This window comes from Chlorocebus sabaeus, chromosome 25 (genome assembly GCF_047675955.1).
Source record: "Chlorocebus sabaeus isolate Y175 chromosome 25, mChlSab1.0.hap1, whole genome shotgun sequence".
NCBI classification, from domain to species: Eukaryota; Metazoa; Chordata; class Mammalia; order Primates; family Cercopithecidae; genus Chlorocebus; species Chlorocebus sabaeus.
Window position 1 is genome coordinate 60,488,562 of NC_132928.1, and position 17,863 is coordinate 60,506,424.

At 39.7% G+C, this 17,863-nt stretch overlaps 1 protein-coding gene across 4 annotated transcripts in view; it reads left to right on the forward strand.

Annotated features, from left to right (window-relative positions):
* Window positions 1-17,863, forward strand: part of NME7 (NME/NM23 family member 7) — a 214,573-nt gene that overhangs the window by 185,599 nt on the left and 11,111 nt on the right. The window contains exon 12 of one of the 4 annotated variants that reach the window (XM_007989592.3): window positions 9,585-9,909. The exons of 2 other annotated variants lie outside the window; for them this stretch is intronic. In XM_007989592.3, coding sequence (XP_007987783.3) covers window positions 9,585-9,854 — 270 coding nt within the window. In that variant the 3' untranslated portion in view covers window positions 9,855-9,909. Of the gene's footprint in view, window positions 1-9,584; window positions 9,918-17,863 lie in introns of those variants that run through there. One more of the 4 variants, XM_073011812.1, reaches the window with a different exon arrangement.

Here is a 17,863-nt window from a genome sequence, read left to right on the forward strand (position 1 = left end):
AAAAATAGTGCAGTAAGACTGGGGCTTTGCCCAGGAGGTAGAAAATGGCAAGAGATAAAGCTGGAAAAGTCAGCAGGGGCCTTGTAAAGTCATATTAAGACAACTGAACTTCATCTTGAGGCCATTAGGGATCCAAATAAATGCTTTACTCAGGGGAATAGCACAATCATATCTGTGTTATAGAGGTCACTCTGGCTGCAGTGTAGAGAACAGATCAAAGGGCCCTGGGGTCGGGCAGGGGAAACAAGTGGGTGGAGTCTAGAGGGATAGAGACTAGGTAGAAGTCTATTAAGGTAATTCAGGAGAAAATTGTGGTTTCCTGAATTACTATGGCAGAAGGGATCGCCAGAAGCAGTGAACTTCAAAAGACATTTAGTGGGGTAGAACAGACAGCCTCAGAGACTAACTGGATGTGAAGGGTAGCCTGTGGGAATGAATCCAGATTAATGCCTATCCGCAAGCAAACATGATAGTACCACCTTTATCTGTGATCTAAAAATGTCTGAAAACCAAAGTTTTTTCATAAGTGTAATGGTAAAGCCTAACCTGATCTTATATCAAGTTGTGTATTAAACAGTTTTGTTTCAGTAGCTTGACAAAACATTTAATGTATATCATTTTTATTTAACCTATTTAGTGTGAGTTTTCACAGTGCCATAAAAATGCTAATGTATTTGATGATGAGTGACTTCCCAGACCCCGTGGAGTATTATATAATATATACTCTGTATTCTAGATTATTATTGTAAATTCCAAAACATCTGGCACCAGGAGTCTTGAATAAGAGATAGTAGACAAAGTTTGAAGTGGTCTTGGAGAAAGTGCTGATGACAGAATATACATTTATGGGTTGCATTTACAATTCAGTTGACTTAGGAGATCACATGTATTATGGTGTTATTATTTTCTGGTGAACAGTTTGGCCCAGGGATAAACTGGATAAATGAGGAAAGATAATTGAGGATGTTAGCAACTGTAGTTAAAGTTATAAACAAGGAAAGATGTGATGGCAGGAGGTGCTTGAAGAAAGGGAGAAAGTAGATGGGCCAAGGGACCGAATGCTTTTCTGAGGTACCTACAGAGACCCCAGGAATAACAGGGAAAGAGCTGTGTCATGGTACACTTCAGAAGTGGAGCTTTCCATGGTAATGGATGATATGGTTCAGGGTGTGGAAGGAGGTAGCCAGTGTGGAGTGGAGATCAGTATCAGTTACTAGAGATGTGTAAGTCTAGGAACTGAGAGAAGCTTTCATGTTGATTGGCATTGAAATCACCTCGGATCATGGTTAGGAGGCAGGGTGGAGAGGAAAATGGTGACTCAAAGTCTGAAGTCTTTCACAAACGAGGGAAGTTTGTGAACCAAAGGTGTGACAGCCACAAGGAGAAAAAGTCTAGCCAGATGGCATAACTCTCAAAAAGTCAGGAGTTCATATATAAGGGGAGGAGGTCTTAAAGTAGCACTGGGACAGAGGATAGAACTGTTCCTACCCTCCTGGCCAGAGATGCTTCCCCTGAGGACTCTAAGGAATTGATGCCCTTAGGGGATATCCAAGTTTCACTTAAGGCTAAGAGGCCTATGAAGAGATTCAAGTTTCAAGGGAGTTTACAATGGCACTGAAGTTCTGCAGAAAGCAGTAGGAATAGTTAGAGATTGGGGAAGGGAGGAAGAATCTTAGAGCCATGTGAGAACAGCAGGATGGGAGAAAAGAGGTGACTATAATGGCCTCCATTTTGGTGGGTTGGGGTGTGACAATAATAAATTTTCTGGTCACTAGTAAATAGAGACCCTAAAATAATCTTTAAAAATGAGAACTTTTATTTTTCCACCCCATAATTTGAGATCTGAAGGTAGGCATGTGGGACTGGTATGGCAGCTGCATAATACCATCAGTCACCCAGTCTCCTTCTCCTTGGTACTGTCATCATCTTCAGTATGTGCTTTTTGCCTTGTTGCCACAGAATGGTTGTCAGAACTTGAGTTATCACTTCTTTTTTCCAGGCATAAAGAAAGAAGAGTGAGGGCAAAAGGGGAAGAATGCCAGCTGAGCTAATACTTCCTCCCTCGCCCACCTTTAAGCTTTTCCAAAAACCAGAGCCCTCACCCAACAGCTTCTGGTTATGATTTCTTTTGTTGTTGGTATTTAGTACTGTGGCCACCCCTTTTTAGAAAGGAAATGAGTAAATGTAGTTCTGTTAGTTGGGAACATTGCTCCCACTAGCAAAAATCAAGATACTGTTAGAAGGAAGAAAGGGAGAATGAATGCTGGATAGGTAAAAAGCAGTATATTTTCCAGGTGGTCAACAAGAGGTATTTAGCTAGTAGACAGGCTTCCAATAGAACTGGCCCCCGCTGATCCCTAGTGCAGTGGTTCTTACGTGTCCTCCCTGCTCCAGAACAGCTGCATCACCTGAGAACTTAGGGGAAATGAAATTCTCGGGGTCCACTGTAGGCCAGCTGACTTAGAAACTCTGGGGATTCAACCCAGGAGTCGGTGCTTTAACAAGCCCTCCAGGTGCTTCTGATGCCCATGAAATTTGAGAACTACCATCCTAGTGCAGCAGTTCCCAATTGATGGCTTGCATTAAAATCACCTATGGAGTTTTTTTAAAACTATGTAAGCCTAGAGCCCTATTATAGAAGATTCTGGTTAAGGAGGTCTGGTATGAGCTTCTTGTATCTATAGAGTAGAGCCCCCTTATTCATGGTTTCACTTTCCCCAGTTTCGGTTACCCGTGGTAAACCATGGTCTAAAAATATAAAATGGAAAATTCCAGAAATAAACAATTTATAAATTTTAAATTGCATGGTACCTTAAAGAGCAGGTTGGAAAAATTAAAAAATAAAAAGTTTTAAATTGTATGCTGTTCTGAGTAATATGATGAAATACTATAGTATATTTTTATAATTATGCCATTTTATTGTTAATCTCTTACAGTGCCTAATTTATAAATTAAACTTTATCTCATATATATGGAAAAACATAGTGTAGATAGAGTTCGGTACTATCCACAGTTTCAGGCATCCACTGGGGGAACTGGAACATATTCTCCACTTATAAGGGGACACTACTGTATTTTATGTTGCAGGTGATTGTGATATTCTGATATGGATGATAGTTAAGCTAGCATTCAGAAACCAGTGTCCCAGTGAGTAGGGGCACACCAGATATTTTTTTAACTTATAAAAGAACCTATCAACATAGTAAACAGACAACCTGCAGAATGGGAGAAAATTTGGGCAAACTCTGCATCTGACAAAGGTCTAATACCCAGCTTTTATAAGAAACTTAAATTTACCAAAATAAAATAAAATAATAAAAAATTTTAAAAAGTCCTCCATTAAAAAGTGGGCAAAGGACATGAACAGATACTTCTCAAAAGAAGCATCTTACACCAGACTTTTCAGATGTCAGCTTTGGTTCTGCTTTTGAGGAAAGCCGAGACCCTGTGAGCAGGCCAGCAAAGGGATTGTTTTGTTTTCAGGACCTGACAGTTGGAAGCAGCAGCAGCCTCTTAACTTTGAAGGGATCTATAGCCTCTCTAGATGGATTTAACTGTAGCCAAGGGTTGTTACACTTCCAAGGGAGTTCCAGTCTCTGAATGGGGGAATCTTTGGCTTCTCTGGAAGCAGCCAACCATGACCTGATTGATTACCCAGATTTTTGGGGGGGAAGTCTCAATGTTGAGGCTGCCGTTTGCCCTCCCAGGGAGGAGGAGAGGCCTGAGATATGTGGCATGCATGCGTTGCATGGATGCTGAAGGTAACAAGGGCAGAGGCCCTGGGTTTCTTGCAGCTTAAAAGAGTTATATGCAGGTTGATCAAATCTGCACTCACTATTTAGCATGGTCATGTGGCTCAGAGGTGTACAGGGGAACCAGTCTTGTCGTTCTCCCTGTGGGTTGTGTAAGTGCCTTGAGAGCCTGGGCTTATCAGGGACTTTTATATCTCCAGCTGCTAACATATTGCAGGCTTTTAGTCTGTTGAGTAAACGCATGTGGGAATATATCGTGAATGGGGACAGTACCTCCATACTCCCTCTCTTTTTATATGCCTGAAATGTCTCAATGACCTGATGAGAGTGAGCCCCACTTTCAAGTACCACATCTCTCCGTTCCTTCCACCTGCCAGTTGCCGGAAAAGTCCACTACAGCATCCCAAAAATGTGAACAATTATTATGTATCAATTAAAAAGGCCACTTCCACCAGCATCTTCTTTCATTGCTGTTTATTCAAGTAAAACCTGAAATATGTGCATGTGGAAAGCGAATGGTTTGCATGGATTCTTTCTTCCTTCTCAAACCTGATATTTCAGAAGTCTCTACATTCATCATAAAAACGTCATGAAAATATGAGACCTTAAGCTATCAAATTGTAATTCTTTATGACTCAGTTAGTATTTCATCAGCATTGGTTGTTTTCTCAGATAAAAGAATCTTGGATAAGGAGCAATTTCACATTCCCTCCTATATCCCATCATATTGGGGGCATATGTTCAGTGCTAGATTCACAGGGAGTTACAGGTTCACAGGTCTTTCTGTTTCTCAAGTACAGTGCCAGCTCCACCTTTCTTCAGACAGGCTGCCTTCTGAATCTGAAAAGTAACAAGCTTAATGACTTAAGGACTATATTTAATATGATTTATCGCACTTTATATAGGCACTTATAAAATCATTTGCTGAAGACTCTAGGATTATTTTAGATTAATTTATTTTGGATAAATTGGTTAATTAATAACTATGGAAAATACATATAAAATAAATAGACACAATCATTGGACTAAAAGTGACCTTATAGGGGGCATTTAAGAATCTCCAGGCATTTTGTCTCAGTACTTTTTGCATCTTCTCTACCTATTCCCTGGGAAATGGTTCTCAAACAATAGCACAATTCCCTGGATGGCTTGTTAATTTTTTATTTTTTAAATTTTTTTGAGACAGAGTCTCACTCTGTCATCCAGGCTGGAATGCAGTGGCATGATCACAGCTCACTACCACCTCGACCTCCCAGGCTCGGGTGGTCCCTCCTCAGCTTCCCTAGCAGCTAGGACCACAGGCATGTACCATCATGCCCCCCTAATTTTTTTTTTTTTTTTTTTTGGAGAGACAGGGTCCCCTGTGTTGCCCAGGCTGCTCTAGAACTCCTGGGCTCAAGCAGTCCTCCCACCGTGGTCTCTCAAACTGTTGGAAATTACAGGTGTTAGCCACCATGCCTGGCTGGGCTTTTTAAAAATACCAATTGCTGGGCCCTACTCCAGAGTGTCTAGTTCAGTAGACCTGAGACAGGGCCTGAGAATTTGCATTCTAACAAGTTCCCAGTTAGTGCTGATGCTATTGGTTTAGAGTACCACACTTGGAGAGCCACTGTTCTAAGCCCAAAAAACACAGTGTACTCTCCATTAAGTCAAGTTGTTCTCTTGATTAATTTTTGTCAAGCTGTTGTCAGATTTGGGATTTCACAGACCTAGAACATTTCAAAAAAAAAAAAAAAAACTAAACAGTAACAAAACCCACTTTGGGGATAGACATAATGATAAAGTTTTTAAAACTGAACAAATGAAGACATTAGAAAAATTTGTTTCCCATCATCATCGTTTTGTTTTAAAAGGACATTTAATCACCAACAGCATTTTATCATAGAATAATGGACTGTCTCTTCAACTGAATACATTCAGCTTTACCTAAAGTTCACTTTATTGCTATGGCATGCCAAAGGCATGATGGTTGAAGCAGTCAGCTTCAGGCACAGGCAGAGCAGCATTGCATGTTCTGTAGATCATTTTAAAACAGTAATAGAATCCACTAACAGTTTGTCTGCTTTTCATTATCACCATAAACAGGCAGTTCCAAACAATGTCAGTGAGAAAATACTGTCCCTTCCCCGGGCTGGGCTACTCCTGCCAACCCTTGCTTCATCACTGCTTTGTTGCCCTCATTTTTCCCATTTTGCCAGAAAGCAGTGAAATGTCATCCTAGACCCTCACCATCTCGTGGTTGGGAGCAACTGGGCTAAGTTGCACCTGCTTATGGAGTCTTTGATAATTTTATTCAAACTTGATATGGAAAACATATATCACATTTCATAGGTCAAAGAGGAATGTAAACCAGTTGAGTCCCGCGAATGGTGATTTTATCTATGTTAAAGAAAATTGGGCCAGGTACTGTGGTAATCCCAGCACTTTGGGAGGCTGAGGCAGAAGGATTGCTTCAACCAAGGAGTTTGAGACCAGCCAGGGCAACACAGCATGACCCTGTCTCTCTCTTTTAAAAGTTTTTTTTAATTATACACATTTTAAAAACATATTTAAAAAGTAAAGAAAAAATCCTTTATACTCATTTGGAGAAATAGAGTATTCTTTAACACTTATATATAAGCACAAATTTTTAAAAAAATGTTTATTTAACTAGGACTAATGGACAAAGGTAGAAAATTCTGATTTTTTTTTTGAGACCGAGTCCTGCTCTGTCACCCAGACTGGAGTGCACTGGCTCAATCTCAGCTTACTGCAACCTCTACTTCCCAGGTTCAAGCAATTCTTCTGCCTCAGCCTCCTGAGTAGCTGGGACTGCAGGTGCACACCACCATGCCCAGCTAATTTTTGTATTTTTAGAGAGATGGGGTTTCACCGTATTGGCCAGGTTGGTCTCAAACTACTGACCTCGTGATCTGCCCACCTTGGCCTCCCAAAGTGCTGGGATTACAGGCATGAGCCACTGTGCTGGGCCTCTGATTTTCAAACTCAAAGTAAAAAGCCAGATTTTTTTTTTAATAATATTGAGTTCTTTAACATAACATGAGGAATTAAAAATTAATTTTGTCTCTTTATGGTTTAATTTTAAGTTAACTACTACATGTTATTTTATCTAAATTTCATTCATTCATTGATAAGAATGTGCAGTCATTTCACCAGGTGCTGTTTTGAAGATACACGTTTCTGCCCAGCACAGTGGCTCACACCTGTAATCCCAACACTTTGGGAGGCTGAGGTGAGAGAATCACTTGAGCCCAGGAGTTTGAGAGTGGTACTGCCAAACTCTCTAGAGTTTGAGACTAGTGAGCCCAGTCTCTAAAGAAATACAAAAATTAGCCAGGGGTGGTGGCATGTACCTGTGGTCTCAGCTACTCCAGAGGCTGAGGCAGGAAGATTGCTTGAGCCTGGGAGGTCACAGTTGCCATGAGCTATGATCATGCCACTCTACTCCAGCTGAGTGACAGAGTGAGATTCTGTCTCAAAAAATAAAAAGTGATTATCCCTATTTGGCTGGGCGCAATAGCTCACACCTGTAATTCCAACACTTTCAGAGACCAAGGCAAGAAGATCACTTGAGCCCAGGAGTTCAAGACCAGTCTGGGCAACAGAGGGACATGTCTCTACAAAAGACAAAAAAAAAAAAAGTTAGCTGAGCATGGAGGCAGGTGCTTAAAGTCTCAGCTAGTCAGGAGGCTGAGGTGGGAGGATCTCTTGAGACTGGGAGATTCGAGGTTGCAGTGAACCATGATCACATCACTGCACTGCAACCTGGGTGACAGAATGAAACTTTGTCTCAAAAAAAAAAGAAACAAAAGAAGAATTGAGAGTTTAGATGGAAAAGACAAAAACACATGTAAAATTAAATTGTAATATAAAATTAAACACCAGCATAAGAGAATGTTGCCAGATAGTGTATGATGAAGTGTTAGAAACAGTAAGTATGAGAGTTTAATGGAGAGCAGTGTGACTGTGGCTGAAGGGTGCCAGGGAAATTTCATGAAATAAATATCATGAATTTACTGAAATGGCATTTGAAGAATAGGGCAGATTTTTATACACAGAAAAAGAAAATGGCAGGCTAGTTTTAGGAGACATTGAGTTCCTCTAGTTAAAGTGGAGGCTTCCTTTGGTAGAGTATGGAGATAAATTTGGAAATGTAAATCAGAGCCAGATTGTGTAGACTTTGGAAAGCTTTCTCATGGCAATAATGAACATTATGACAATGGTGATAAAGATAATAACTTTAATTTACTAAGCAATATATACCAGGCACTATGCTAAATTGTTTACCTGCATTACCTAAAAACTCTATTGAATAGTTTCTATTATCTCCATTTTATTTGTTAAGAGAGTGAAATGACTTGGCCAGGATCACACCACCAATGAGTGGCAGAGAGCTGAAATTTGAACCCAAGTTTGTCTAAGTCCAAAACCAATGTTTCTATACAGCAAACCAGGTCAAGGATGGCAAAAGTGTTTCAATTCAAGTGCCAATTTTTGATTTATTGATAAAACCACAACCAAATAGAAAAAAAATCACCATGATGGGTTACTGATGTTTGCTATAAATGTGGGATGAGAGTTTCTTGGTATGTATGACACACAGTGGCTACTTAGGCTCTAGAAAACTGGAAGCCATCAAAGGTTTTTTTTTTTTTTTTTTTTTTTGAGACTGAGTCTCGCTCTGTCGCTCAGGCCGTCAAAGGTTTTTGAACAGGGCAGTGACTTGATACAGTAAAGTTTCCAAAACTTTAACCAAGCAGCAGAGTTTAAGATGAGTAGATAATAGAAGTAATGGAAGCGGCGTATACTCTGATCATCCAGTAACAAGTCTTAAGGACCTGGTGGTCTAAAATGAGACCATTCAGAAAATTTCTTCTCCTTCAAGTGATCTATTCCTACTATCAAGGTATAATTCTTTGAATAGTATCTGTCTCCTCCCCTGACCTCTATGCTCCATGAGAATACTGACCTTGTGTATTTTGTTCATTCCTCAGTTCTCCATTGGGTAGGCATTCAATATATTTTTCTTAAATCCAGTAATAATAAAAGCAATGATTATCATAGAAAGCACTCACTTTGTGCCCAGACTGGGTTAAGTACTTTCAGTACAGCAAATGCATGTGGAATCAGACTACCTGGGTTTGAATTCTAGCTCTGCCGCTTACTAGCTGTTCAAGCAAGCAGGTTAAACTCTTGTGCCTGAATTACCTCATCTTTATGGTGGGAATAATAATAGTACTTACCTCAGAGAGCAGCAGCAAGAAATAAATTAGGTGATGTAGCTAAATCAATAAAAACGGGAAGTATTCAATTAAATATTGGTTATTATTATCTTTTTAATTTATTATTATCTTTACCATTCTATACTTGTCTATTAGAAAATAAATATAGTAGAGTCAAAGGAAAGGCTTTAAATTCTATGGCAATCCTGTTTTGTGTCAGACCTGTTAGGCTCTTTTATAAATGATATGCCAGCTAAGTTAAAACTCTAATTTCACTGTCAGAAGCTACTTAATTATCTTTTTACCAAATACAAAACCCACACAAATCTGAATTTTCTTTTCTTTTCAACTGATTATGGACTTTAACAAATCTGGTTTCAAATAATGTATTTTTAAAGATAAATTAAAAATTTATCATGGGAGGGCTCCCATGAGGATGCAAGGCAGGCTGAGGAGGCAGGCTTCAGATCGTCATGTAGAGGCAGTGAGCCCAAGGGAGGAGGCAGATAGACAGAGGACACAGGCAGAGGGAGGGGGTCTGCAGAGGGAAGGAGATACTGACTGAGGTCTGGAATGACCATCTTTACCAGAGGCCCTCTGCCTCCCACAGGGTGTCCAGACACCGGTGCACACATTCCTACCCAAGGGCTTGAACTGGCACAGCCCTGAAGAAGTTGGCACCCACTCTGGCAGTCAGTGGGTCTGGCCTAGTGGAAGGATCATCACAGGCTTCAGGGGCCTGGACCATCGGCGGGGACTAGCAGAGGTCATCTCTTCCAGCCTCCTGCCCTCAACCGAGTCGAGCTCTGAGCCCTGGGTTACCCAGGGCCACCCTGGATTCATTGGAATTCCTCCACCGCCAGTAGGTCAAGTTCTGTAGAGGTCTGAAGATGGTGGTGAGCAGAGGGGAGTCAGGAGAGGGTGAAGAGGGTCGCAGTTCTACCAAAGCCTTGTCCAGTCATCCTCCATCCCCTCGAGGCCTCTTCCCTGATCTCCCACTCCATCCTGCCACTTCACTGATTTCATCAGCTGCCCCTCAAGCACCCGGGACTCAGGGGTGGTTTTGTCTTCCACGGCCTTGGTGAAGGGCTGGCCAGGATCTGCCGCCGCACCTCATCCTGCACCAACTCTGCCTTCCTGCCTAGAGCAATGGGGGTGGAGATGGCATCAGCCTGGGCCCCCTCTCCTGGAAGCCCTGGGGTGGGACTCATACCCAAGCTCTAATACTGCCATCCAGCAGTCAGCCAGCGTTGGTCTAAGGGCCAATCCCTTGCTGCCTGTTTTTGTGCGGCCCATGAGCTAAGAATGGCTTTCACATGTTTCAATCGTTGAAAAACATCAAAAGTAGAAAAATATTTTGTGACACATGAAAAGTATGTGATATGCAAATTTCAATATCCATAAATAAAGTTTTACAGGAACATAGAGGGGAAAAGGCTTTTATTCTTTTAGTGTAGCGTTTTATGTATGAAGAGCAAATTATATTGCCTTGCAAGAAATTCAAAGGTCAGTACCCAGGTGCTAGCGTCTGCACCATGCCTATCTGAACTTGCTCCTCTTTTTTTTTTTTTCCTTTTCCACCTCTCTTCTCATCATATGAACCCTCTTGTCTGTCACCTGGCAATACAATTAAACTCATGAGTGATTCCCTTTTGTAGCTGAAGTTTGAGAGGCAAAAGCCAACTGGTTAATAGAAAGGAAGTGAGAATGCATGTTTTTTCTAGACAACCAAAATATCCCTTTGCCTACTGTTTATTCAAAACAAATAAAATCAAAATGTTGTTCCATCACCACTAAGCAATGCTTGTCTCTATTTTGTAGGCATTTACTGTGATGATCTTCAGTAACGTTAATATATTAAAAGATCATAATATAATAATATGTGATCTTTTATCATAATGGAGAAATTAAGGGGTTAGGTTAGCAAGGGCCCTTGAAATCCAGAGAGATACTAGCAACTATTTGTCCATTAATTGCAACATATTCATAATACACCTTACCTTTTTTATAACAAGTATCCAGATAGACTAGCTTGCCCTTAGACTCTTAAATATATTTTTCTCAGCTGTCTTATAGAGCACAAAAATATTTGTTATGGGCTTAATATGCACACACACACACATTCACACATACAGAGTAAATTAGAGACAATATATATACAAATTGTAAACTGGAGACAGAGTCTCGCTCTGTCACCCAGGCTAGAGTACAATGGTGCAATCACAGCTCAATGCAGCCTCGAATTCCTGTACTCAGGCAGCCCTCCTCTGTCAGCCTCCCAAGTAGCTGGGACTACAGGCATGCACCACCATACCCAGCTAATAAAATAAGTATTTTATAATTGAATGAAAGTGATTAAGAATCATGAAGGGACCCAAAGTCATAAACTAGAAAAATGTTAAAAGACTGGCTCATATCCGAACTGTATAGTCCGAATTCAATAGGTCAGTATCACAGTAGTCTCCCCTTATCTGCAGTTTTGCTTTCCATTGGTCCCAGTTACTCTCAATCAACTGTAGTTCAAAAATATTTAATGGAATATTCCGGAAGTAAGCAACTCGTAAGTTTTAAATTGCACACCATTCTGAGTAGCATGATGCAATCTCATGCTCTTCTACTTTGTCCCTTCTTCATCACAAGAAGGATGAATACAGTACTTAAGATGTTTTAAGAGAAAGACCACATTCACAACATAACTTTAATTATTGCATATTGTTATAACTGTTCTATTTTATTACTGTTTTTGATCCCTTAACTGTGCATAATTTATAAATTCAACTTTATCATAGTTATGTTTGTATAAGAAAAACCAGTATATGTAGGGTTTGGTACTATATGTGGTTTCAGGTATCTGCTGGGGGTTTGGGATGTATCCCCTAGGGATAAGGGGGAACTACTGTAATAACCAAATATAATCCTCTAGCAGTAGAGAGAAATGTATAACTAAAATATTAACCTCTCTTAGTTAAATATTATTATTTTTGAGACAGAGTCTTGCTCTGTCACCCAGGCTGGAGTGCAGTGGCAGGATCTCGACTCACTGCAACCTCCACCTCCTAGGTTCAAGCAGTTCTCCTGCCTTGGCCTCCCGAGTAGCTGGGACTACAGGTGTGCACCACCACACCCAGCTATTGTTTGTGTTTTTAGTAGAGACAGGGTTTCACCATGTTAGCCAGCTGGTCTCAAACTCCTGACCTCAGGTGGTCCACCCACCTCAGCCTCCCAAAGTAGGATTACAGGAATCAGCCACTGCACCCAGCCAGTTAAATATTACTTAAAACTAACAAATAGATATGCTCACTAGTGCTCTTATTTCTGGTAATCTTGAAGCTGAAAGAACTCCCAGAAGAGCATTGGTATAGAATATATTGTGTGTATGGGCATCTTGTGAAAGAGAAAACAGAAAAGATGCCAAGGACAGTACATATATGGGTACATGGCTTTGATCCACATATCAAGTAAGGGAGACAAAGTGCCCTTTTTAACCTGTGACTTGTGTCTCTTCACCTAATACAGCTGGTATTGTGTTCACATTACGAACCACCAACACTGTCCAGTCCCTTCATTTTCCTGGCAATGGAAGACTGAGGAGAAAGATGAAACCAGTCCACTCATTGTGCTTTGCTCTCTGCAGTTTGACCCTGAACTCTTGACTTTGGTCTGCTCCCTGCCTCATTTTTCAGTCAGTGACTAAGCAGTTTTTGAGTTAATAAGTAACTCTCAGGTAACTGATTAAAAATTCCAGGAGGTGACTTAGAAAGGAGTCTAAAACATTGTTGCCCTAATTGAATTCTTCCTGTTTTTCATTCATAAAATATTACAGCTACTCCCACTTTGGCTTTAGGGTTAAAATTGTTAAACCTACTACTGTTCTTTGTCCTTTAGATAGTTACGGGCATTCCTGTTTTCACAAGAGGAAACAGAAGACTAGTCTAACAGGAAAATATTAGGTTCAGTGTTTTCAACAGCCACATGTATAGAGAAGGTTTTGCAGGTTATGGAAAGTTTTTAAAGAAACTAGACCGGGCGCAGTGGTTCACACCTGTAATCCCAGCACTTGGAAAGGCCAAGGCAGGTGGATCACTTGAGGTCAGGAGTTTGAAACCAATCTGGCCAACATGGCAAAATCTTGACTCTACAAAAAATACAAAAATTAGCCAGGTGTGGTGGTGTGCACCCGTAGTCCCAGTTACTCAGGAGGCTGAGGTAGGAGAATCACTTAAACCCAGGAGGCAGAGGTTGCAGTGAGCAGAGATCAAAACACTGTACTCCAGCCTGGGCAACAGAGCAAGACTTTGTCTCAAAAAAATAATAAAAGAAACTTGAAAGAAATTTTGTCTTCAATATCAAATACCTCCACTACCATGTAGATGCTAATATTGTGTAAACAATTTTCTGTGAGATATTTGTGAACGATGTTATAACAACCGCTGTATCCTTCTCACCTTTAATCTGAACACTAATTTAGCCACGAAGATAACAATAAGATAACATCTTGAAAGTATCTTATCCACAGCAAAGTAACACTTTCTTTCTTAAGCATAGATGAAATCCAAACTGCTATAGTCGTTACTTTTCAATCTCATATTGGTCAAATGCTTACTTGATATAGTTAGGAATTTGATACAGTCATGCTCTTGATGAAGTTTAAAAGATAGCTCTGCTATGAAATTTATTTGCATTAACTCTTTCTTATCATTTGCTTATTGATTTTTTATTTTTATGTATATGGTAGGAATATTAACTAGCTTATAGGGAGTCCTGACCATGTGCCAAGCATTGATCTAAGTGTTTTATATGCATTAATTGATGACTCCATTTACAGATGAGTAACTGAAACATAGAAGAGTTAACCGACTTCCCCAGAGCCACACAGCTAGAACATAGCAGAACACAGACTTGAACCCAGGCAATCTGGGTCTAGAAGTTACACTCTCTAACCTCACTGCCTTTCCGTATGATCTTAAATGTAAAAGTATTATTTCTCTAGAGTTCACGATAGGATGGGGGGTAAGAGTAGAAAAACTAAGCATGAGGGAAGATATAACAGGAAATTGAGTCAGAATATTTGGACTCCCTCAAAAGTAATTAGAATGATTAGATATTTACTATGTTTTATCCTTATTAACTAATATGTTTATTCACAAACTTGTCCAACTCACTTTTAGGTTAAAAATATAAAGTTATTTATTCCTTAAAAAATTCTTAATTATCAGGCTGCTGCATTGTCAGCAGCAGGAGGCCTTTGAGTACTTGAGGGGGATGAGGGAAGGTCGCGTGCCCCCATCTCACTGTGATTTCACTGTGCTTACCCAAGAGAGGGGCATAGTCAGTACTTGTTGAATGACCAAGTACATAATTCTCATCTCCCATTTTAATGATAATGTGTCATGTGAGGAACAAAATCACAAGCACTTTCTCCTCTTTGTCCCCAGTGTCCTTATACATACTTCATACTTCTGTTAACCTATTTGGTGTATTGTAAAATAATTATTTGTTTCTGTGTAGTTCTCCTCTTAGTGTGAACTCCTTGAGGGCAGGGGCCATGTCTTACCTTTGTATCCCAAGAACCTAGCCTCTGTTTATCAGTAACTTAGTTGATTATTGAAAAATGACTGTGGAAGGAAGGGAAGGAGTGAGGCAGACAGGCAGACCTAGAACTGATATCCTTGTGTATTTATTTTACATTTATTACAAGGTCATGGGGTTTAATCATTTGAGACTTTTGAAATATATTTGAAGATGATATTTCTTGGATTTGATATGACTACTGTGATTTAACCCCTGGGAAGAGGTCACTGGGATTCAAAGAGTGTGTATGTTACAGTCTGTCCCTTAGGTACACCACCCGATTTTATTGCAAAATTATGTCATACTCCAAAGGGCTTTGGCTGTACTCTTGGTGAGTTTATCTGTAATTATTGATAAATACATTCATTTTTGCTGAATTTATACAGAATGCCTGTGCAAATCACCCAAATCACTGTAGCATCTAAATTTCCATCTCATGGTATAGCTGTGGACTAGGAAGTCTGCCTTGGAAATTAGAGTTTATTCTTTGAAAAACCACAAATGTATTTATTATTTGAAACAGATGTGTAGTATGGGACCTTTTCCCCCTCCAATAATATTAAATGCTGTATTCTCACTTGTAAGTGGGAGCCAAACAATGATTACACATGGACATACATAGGGAAATAATAGACACTGGGGACTCCAGAAGTGGGGTGAGTGAGAAGAGGATGAAGATTGAAAACCTGCCTATTGAGTACAATCTTCACTATTATGGTTACAGGTATGCTAGAAGCCCAAACCTCACCATCACACAATATATCCATGTAACAGACCTACACATGTACCCTCTGAATCAATAAAAGTAATATGAAATGCTGTATCTCTCCACTTCTTTCTTCTTCAGGCCCATTATACTCTCATGTTATACCACATGTAGCGCACATCTCTTGTGGTATGCACTGTGCACTCACAGTTGTGCTGGATGCTGTTTTTTCCTAGGGGTTATAAAAGTCTGATTTCCCTCCATAATTCTATTTCTTTTTTTAAATTCAGGTCGACATACATTGTGAATTCCATCTTTGTTCTAAGCACACTCTTATTTACTGCTTTTACTGACCCCGTCACCTTACAGAATAATCTACTCTTATCAATGAGTGATATCTCCCATTCTGTCATTACTGCTATGGTCTGAGCAAGAGTAGGGGCTGGAATGAGGCTACATGTGGATTCTTGGTGGGTAGTTTTAAAAACTGTGCTTCCATGGAAGTTTCTGATAATGCTTCTGTCCCTACCTCCACCCCGCCCCCCACTGTGCTGCTATAACTGGCCTTATGACAACAAATGAATCTGGCATAAGAGAGAAGAGCGCCAGAGTAAGTGAAACAGAATTGTGTGAATTAGCCGTCTCGTTGGATTCTACCCAATGACACTGTGAAAGTCCATTATGCATTAGGCTTATATTCCATTGTGTAATGAATGGTAATTCTTCTAATGATAAATACTGGTCCTTTTTGGTACCAACCTTAGAGTTAGAAATAGCTTAATCTGTTGAGTAAATGAATAAAAACCGCAAGTTTAAAACAGCAAAAATAATTTCTTTGCTTGGAATATCAGTGTACATGTCTTTCCGTGCAAAGTTCTCCACTTTTCTCATTACCCATTAACTTGTTGGTTACTCTACAATCACCATCTGAGAGCTAAGATCTGTTGCTTACTATTCACAAGGCAGAGAGAATTATAAAACATTATACAATAGCAGCACACAGGACAGCTTTGAATCTTTCCATAAAGTCATGATAATGGTATATTTTCTGAGTATTGCCTTCAGATTGTTTTAATAAAGAATTCATTGTTCTAGTGTTTACACGATGATTTTCTGTAACAGAAACCAATACTGACATTGATACCTTAGGCTAACGCAATTTTTAGTCAATTTACTGGGGTAAAATTAACTTTATTGTATAATATATTCTCTTTTAATGGCCTTCGTGGATAATTACACATTGCAAGTATTCAGTTGTATTTACTGGTATTCCAGTTTGTCTTCTCATTTGTGGGATATTATGTATCCATTCTCTTAGCTCTTTACCTTGGTTTTTTGTTTTTGTCTTTGTTTCCCGAGATGGAGTCTCACTATGTTGCCCAGGCTAGAATGCAGTAGCTATTCACAGGGGCAATCAGTACTACAGCCTGGAACACGTGGGCTCAAGCAATCCTCCTGCGTCAGCCTCCAGTAATTGGGATGGCAGGTGCATGCCACAGTGCCTGGCTTCTTCTACCATTGGTAATTTTGGTCCTTCTCAGGTGCCATTCACTGTTCTAGGCACTGTGGCTAAGTAAGACACACTCCTCATTCTCAAAGAATTTAACATTTTCCAGGAAAAATTGTTATCAAAATAGGTCATTTTGACATCAGAAAGTAAAACCTAGGAGATTGATCTTTACTGGGTTTCATGAAAGCCCCTATCAGGAAGTAAATGCTAGGAGGTTGATCCTTATTGGGTTTCAGCACAAGAATCAGATGAGCCTCTGTTAGATATGAAGTCAGCTCCAAGTATTGGAGGATAGGTTAAAAAACAATACATAGAATAGTATTCCAGGCTGAAGAAATAGTGTGTATGTTGTATAATATATTCTCTTGTAATGGCCTTTGTGGATAATTACACATTGCAAGTATTCAGTTGTATTTACTGGTATTCCAGTTTGTCTTCTCATTTGAGGGATATTATGTATCCATTCTCTTAGCTCTTTACTTTGGTTTTTTGTTTTTGTCTTTGTTTCCCGAGATGGAGTCTCACTATGTTGCCCAGGCTAGAGTGCAGTAGCTATTCACAGGAGCAATCCCTAATTCCATGTAGGGAAACTGCATGAAATTTGATATAGCAGAGGTTAAAAAGACATTAGATAATTGCAGATGAGCATGGAAAGGTAGCTAAGGCTTAAGTCATATGATTATTTTATGCCAGATTTAGGAGTTTCAAATTTATTCATAGGGTTAGTCCATGGACTGATTCGCTGAAATTGTTTGCAAAACGTTGTGGATATATTCATTTTGCAGGGGAGTGGGTGGGAAGTTGTCCATAGCTTATTAGATCTCAAAGTTGTCCATAATAAAAAAAAATTGTTAAGAACATTTGCAGTGAAAAGCTTAAGTAAATACCCATACTGTTCACTAATTAGAGTGAAGTAAGGCATTACCATACCCATGTTTCATATTACAAGAAATGTGATGTACAGAACTGTCAGTGCAATGAATGGAAGTTGTCAGGAAGACTTCTGTAACCAAAACTAAACCATAAATTCATTCATTGAACATTTCACTGAACTTTTCCTATACACCAGAAACTGGTAAGCACTGAGGAGACAGTGATGAAC